The sequence below is a fragment of the Centroberyx gerrardi genome, chromosome 8 (assembly GCF_048128805.1).
Source record: "Centroberyx gerrardi isolate f3 chromosome 8, fCenGer3.hap1.cur.20231027, whole genome shotgun sequence".
NCBI lineage: Eukaryota > Metazoa > Chordata > Actinopteri > Beryciformes > Berycidae > Centroberyx > Centroberyx gerrardi.
In genome coordinates, this window is record NC_136004.1 from 5,540,480 (window position 1) to 5,546,546 (window position 6,067).

The following is a 6,067-nucleotide window of genomic DNA, read 5'->3' on the forward strand; positions in this document are numbered from 1 at the left end:
GAATTCAGAAATAGTAGCTTACGAGGAGCACTTGAAGGCAGCATTTTTCAAAACTCTACCAACCCCGGGCTTTTATTTTGAAACAGTAAACTCGCTGGGCAGTATCGGGCGTTGTCATTGGCTGCTCTTTTAGCCAATGAAGTAAACTCTTGTATGTATGTCTTCCTGCCTCCATGTGAGAAGCTGCTGCTAAGGAAACATCATGGTAAGTTTAAAGCTCATACAAACTGCATAAACATTGTGTCCATTTAATAGCTGACTTTCTCATATAGTTTCTAAAACAACGAAAGTTGTGAAACGAAATTTGTGAGCAACAAAACTATATTAACAAAACGTCAGTAACCTAATAGCTACTGTTAGTGGTTAGCGTTAGCCTGATTTTTTCATTGAACGTCAACATCACAGTCTAGCTTTAGCAAAGTCTGTTTTAAGTGTAGGAAGTGCAGGAATTGTTAACTAAATTTGGTGAAACCATAGCCCCGACACGTACCATTCTCTCTTATATGGAGGGAATGTAATCCAAAAGTCCATTTAAAAATCTGGCAGGTGAATGTTGCCTTGCTTATTGGCAAACGTTCACATGTTTTAAAACATGATTTAAGATCTTTTCTGGATTAATGGGGTCCACTCTTCAATTCGGCATGCACCCAATTTGCCAAGATGCACACATTTAAAAGAAAATATCAACTTTGAGAATTGATTCCCACTGCTCGCTACAACTCACCACTGTTCTCACCACTACTCATCACTATTTTGGTGGAAAAAGATTGTGGGATTAACAATCGAAGTAATTATAAAAGTTGAAATCTTCCCTAAATGGGTGCTACTAGGTGTGTTGGATATGTGCTGAATTGAAAAGTGTCTCGTAATGATTTAGAAAAGGTCTTAAGTCATGTCATATGAGGTGTGTAACGTTTGCCTATAAACAAGGATTCTTTAAATTGGCAGCTTTTTGAATGGAGTTTGGCGTGATGTTCTCTCCATACAATGGCTGGCGACACCCTTGACGCCTTATTTATTTTAGATTAATTTCAGCCCCTTTATCCAATACCACTGATTATTCACTAGCAGCTAGCAGCAACATGAACAATAATGTTCAAAATAATCTTATGCTGCAGTTAAACTTCTAGCAAGCCCCACACTGACGTTTCTGAATCAAGCACACATAGTCTGAAGGTTTCCATGAATAATCATTATAGATTTGTGCTCACGATTTTCTCTTGTTTGGTTGGTGCGACGTTATAATAGCTTCGTCGAGAGGTGAGACTGAGACGGGAGTACCTGTACAGGAAGGCGCAAGAGGACAGGCTCCGAACCATCGAGGAGAAGAAACAGAAGCTGAAGGTTGCTCTTGATGGTAGGATGGCATCCGCTCACCAGCGATTTTTCAGACTGGTCATCTACAGACTTACTGGTCGTACCTGAAATGCTGGTAATACACAAAATGTATTAATGGTTGTTTTTCCTCTTCTTCTTTCTTCGGCAGACAACCGTCTCATTCCAACTGAGGTACGCAGAGAAGCTGTGCAGTTACAGAAACTACTGGAGTATGACGATGAAGGGGCAGAAGGCTAGTGTCTGATTTTCTTCCTATAATTCATCATATCAGCCAGCACCTGTTTGTCACCCTATTTTGTGAAATCCGACTATTATTTTGTGTTGTTTAATGCGTCTTCTCTGTGCAGGCGTCAGCTCTCACATGGACGATGAGTATAAATGGGCTGGAGTGGAGGATCCTAAAGTCATGGTCACAACATCCAGAGACCCCAGCTCCCGACTCAAAATGTTCACCAAGGTCAGACCCGTTTCTGTGTACAGCCGGTACAGCAGAGTGACCTAGAGGTAGTGAAGATGACCAGTCACTGGAAAGCTGCTGGTTCCATTCCTTGTACACAGGCCAGATGTACGCTACAGAATAGCTCATGTGTCATTTACAGCTCATGGTTTACGTGCCTCTGAACAGCCATATCTTTGGGTATCTAGTGGGCACTAGGGCTTGACCAATATGGGCTTATGAAAGCCAATACTGATGGCGATATTTTTGGATTGATGCCACCAATATTTTGTTCTGATATTCAATATATTCTAAATTTGACCATTTTCATGCAAAAAAAATCCCCCAAATTAAATGTTTTTCCTCCAGAGTTTTATTGTTTTGCAGACTTAAAAAGCCTCTGAATGGTACATTAAAATTCTGTGCTATGGTTGAAATCAGTATCGCGATAATTATAATGATTTTTTCCGATATCGATATATATCACAATACGGCTTATGTATGCAAAATCACGTTAAGTAATCAAATTGATCATCGCATTAAACTGCATTGCGAAGTGTGATGTCAAACAAAACTCAAATAATATTCCTTAAATATTTCATACCTTATTTTGTTAAATAAAATGTACTTGTTGTCAATTTAGACAACAGAATTGTGTATCATGATGTCAAAATATCTTCATACCATCATAATATGATTCCAGAGATGATAAACGATAATATTGAATTATCGCCCAGCCCTAATTGTATCTGTCATATCAGAGGTGGACAACACTGACAGACTGATAGCCAATTTTAACGAAATGGCCAATATTGGCCCAATATATCAGCAAATCGATATCAGTCTAACCCTGGTAGGGTTTGTAGAAAGGATTCCAATTCATGTGTTTAAATGGGACAGTAATCATCTTCTTAACTCATGTGTGACAGTTACTGATGATGTGTACTTTGTGCCGCCACAGGAGATGAAGCTGATGTTCCCTGGAGCCCAGCGCATGAACAGGGGAAACCACGAGATCGCTGCGTTGGTCCAAGCCTGCAAAGCTAACAACGTCACAGACCTCGTCATCGTGCACGAAACCAGAGGACAGCCAGGTAGAGCGGTTCACTTTAATAGTTTTCTTTTCATATGCGTTACATTTATTGGCCGCTAGGGATGGGACGATATATGGAAATTCAATTTATCGCGATTAAAAAAATGTGACAACACGTATCGTGGGGCAGGAAAATGAATCGCGATATTTAGTTTCACAAGCTCTCCATCTAAATTATAATATTTGCACTTTTTTAATGACATTTTAAAATTGTTGTTTACATTCTAGCAGCCAATGCCATCACTAGAACGATTTGTGGCTCAGAAATAAACATAATTCTGCACAGTCAGACTTTGCTGTCATTGAACTTTTATTTATTACATCGTATCGTGGTTGTATTGAATCGTGAACCTCATATCGCATATCGAATCGTATTGTGAGATAAGCAGATCGTCCCATCCCTACTGGGCACTGTGGCTGTTACCCTTGCGGACCATCTGAATCTTTCCCCTCTGTATCTGCAGATGGGCTGGTGGTGTGCCACTTGCCGTTTGGGCCCACGGCGTATTTCACCCTTTACAACGTGGTCATGAGACACGACGTCCCGGACATCGGCACCATGTCCGAGGCCTACCCCCACCTCATCTTCCACAGCTTCACCTCGCGGCTCGGCCAGAGAGTGAGCGACCGGACCCCGCGGCTAATATCCTCTCTCCACAGTTGTTTGTGCATACCGCTAATTAATTCTCCTCCCACAGGTATCCAATATCCTGAAGTATCTGTTTCCAGTGCCTAAAGAGGACAGTAGGCGTGTAATCACATTTGCCAACCAAGAGGACTTCATCTCGTTCAGGTCGGTCCGACAACACATCTCTGAATATACTGTAAACGCCATATAGACTTTGTGTTATTTGAGGTATATGCTGTATATATTTATCAAATTTTCATTGCAGGCATCACACCTATAAGAAAACGGACCACAAGAACGTAGAGCTGACAGAAGTAGGGCCCCGGTTTGAAATGAAATGTAAGTACGGTTCAGTGTTGAACCAGAGGGCTTTTTAATAAATGAAGAGATGGGTCACCAGTGGGAAAATAGAGGGGCAGTGAATTACTGTGGGTTGACACTAACATAGCTAAGACGGCTATGAAGAAAGCTCAAGTTCTGTGAAGGTACACATATTACCAGTAAAGTAAGCATTCAGGAACAAGGAGGAAGAACAACCAAGATGGATTGAGGATTTCTGTTGTCGAGATGTAGGTAATATTCTTGACGAAGTGTTTGTTTTGTTTGTTTTATAGTGTACATGATCAAACTCGGCACCCTGGAAAATGAGAGCACAGCGGATGTTGAGTGGCGCCACCATGCGTATACACACACAGCTAAGAAAAGGAGGGTCCTCAGCCTGGAATAGGAGCTATTCATCACCAAACTGTCAAAAAGGCCGATCAGATACCCCACTCGCCTTCACACTGTTATGTCGTCTCAAGTGGATATGGCATTGCTTTTTGGACAATGTTTTATAAAGATGGTATCATGAATGACGAGCGACGCAATGGAACCCCGTTCACTAACTTAACAGACTTCAGTACAGTGTTGTTAAATATGATGTGTGAAGTGTTCCCCCCCCCCAGACTTTTATTCTTGTCAGGGTGGAAAAGTCTCTGAAACAGCATTTAGACCATCAAGGGACACTAAAACTCTCCATTGAGATGATGATGATGATGATGATGATGATGATGATGATGATGATAACATTCATACAGACATATGTGGAATGTGATCAAAATGTCTCAATTCTACAATAAATGTGTCAAACTGCATCATATCCATCATATCAGAGGTGGACCACACTGACTGGAGCATATCTGATTTTGTATAAAAGGCTTTCTATATCGGTAGACCTTGACCTCATACATGTTGTACTATGCATATTGTAAGTGGCATGGTTTGCATTTTGTAATAAAATCTGTTTCTCGTTACTTACACGGGCTCAAAATGTTTTTTTTACAGACTGATAGATTGAAACTAAAAAACAGGAAGCAAGAGGGAAGTTGTGTTCTTAGCCACACATTTTTATAAGTAATAAGTTCTTGGTTTATGGACTTAAATTGTAGATGTTTTTATGACTGTCATGGATACAGACAAAATCTTTTAGCAACATCACTTATTGAGACAGCAAAGGGTTTAGAGTAGAAATATGTTATAAGTCATGGGGGGCATGAATTGGAAAATTAAAACGACTTTAATCACATATTGCATAATTTGTGGGTTTATTACTTTTTTATTGTGAAGTATCAAATGCCTTTGCAGGACCTATAGAATACATGAATTCATACATCCTGCTTGTTGTTGTTGTTGTGGGCCCTCTCCAGCTGTGGCCCCTAGAATCGTCACCGCCTTTCACCCCACTAGCAACGGTGTTGGTGTTGTATATTTCATAATGCTGTGTTTGATGAGGTGGGCCTGCAGTAAGTTTTGTACATTTGCAAGGTTGTGGAGAGTGGTTAGTTGACACAGTATTTTGCTGACCACTAGATGTCCTATATTGCATGAGCAGATGTGCATCAATTTGGTTATATAGGAGTCAGCTAAATATTGTTGGTTTTGAGTTGTGTTGAAGTTAGGCAATATACAAGATTAGTGTAGGGGAGCAAGTTATAATGCAGTTGTAAGTATTACTGCAGTTTAGGCATGGCAGTTGAAAATAGTGAAGAAGTTAAAATAATTTTCAGTAAAGCTGGTAAGTTGTATGTGTTTAGTTGTAGGCCTAGTTTTGGATGATTATCAGACTGTGTCCATTGGCATATTGTGCCACAAATGCATTTGTCACGAAATGTTGTGTCTTACCAGTGATCTTACATGAGGGGCATCAGCTGGCCTATACAGGTTACTACCACAGGGACATGTAAGACATGCAAAGGAGAACAAGGACCTAATGAAATCCTACCCTCACTTAGCGACTTCAGCAGATCTATAGATGCTTGCCCTGCCAAAATTACATTTGTATATAAAATCGAATTGTATGCGAATATACTAATTATGCAAATATATGTGTGTAATGTAATGTGTTATATGTTATATTTGTATATATATTATATTTATACAAATATAACACACATGTTCCTGTTATTATTATTATTACTAGTATTATTATAGCCTGGCTACAGTTTAATATAGTTCCTTTAACTGAGAAAACTGTTTACTTACAAATCCCACCCCTTAAAAATGTACCGCTTGTGCTGTCCAATGAGAGGGC

At 39.9% G+C, this 6,067-nt stretch overlaps 1 protein-coding gene across 1 annotated transcript; it reads left to right on the plus strand.

Annotated features, from left to right (window-relative positions):
* The first annotated feature begins 131 nt into the window (after window positions 1-131).
* Window positions 132-4,794, plus strand: imp4 (IMP U3 small nucleolar ribonucleoprotein 4). The gene is made up of 9 exons (XM_071911529.2): window positions 132-205; window positions 1,249-1,357; window positions 1,487-1,570; window positions 1,686-1,795; window positions 2,736-2,868; window positions 3,332-3,486; window positions 3,566-3,660; window positions 3,761-3,834; window positions 4,110-4,794. The coding sequence occupies exons 1-9, from the start codon at window positions 203-205 to the stop codon at window positions 4,220-4,222; spliced, it is 876 nt and encodes a 291-aa protein (XP_071767630.1). The 5' UTR covers window positions 132-202; the 3' UTR covers window positions 4,223-4,794.
* The last annotated feature ends 1,273 nt before the right edge of the window (window positions 4,795-6,067 follow it).

Bases quoted from the DNA above. Each gene is read 5' to 3' on its own strand.
- imp4 (XM_071911529.2), top strand. The intron at 1,571-1,685 runs GCTAGTGTCTGA...TTCTCTGTGCAG, and splicing joins TGACGATGAAGGGGCAGAAG to GCGTCAGCTCTCACATGGAC. The intron at 2,869-3,331 runs GTAGAGCGGTTC...CTGTATCTGCAG, and splicing joins CGAAACCAGAGGACAGCCAG to ATGGGCTGGTGGTGTGCCAC.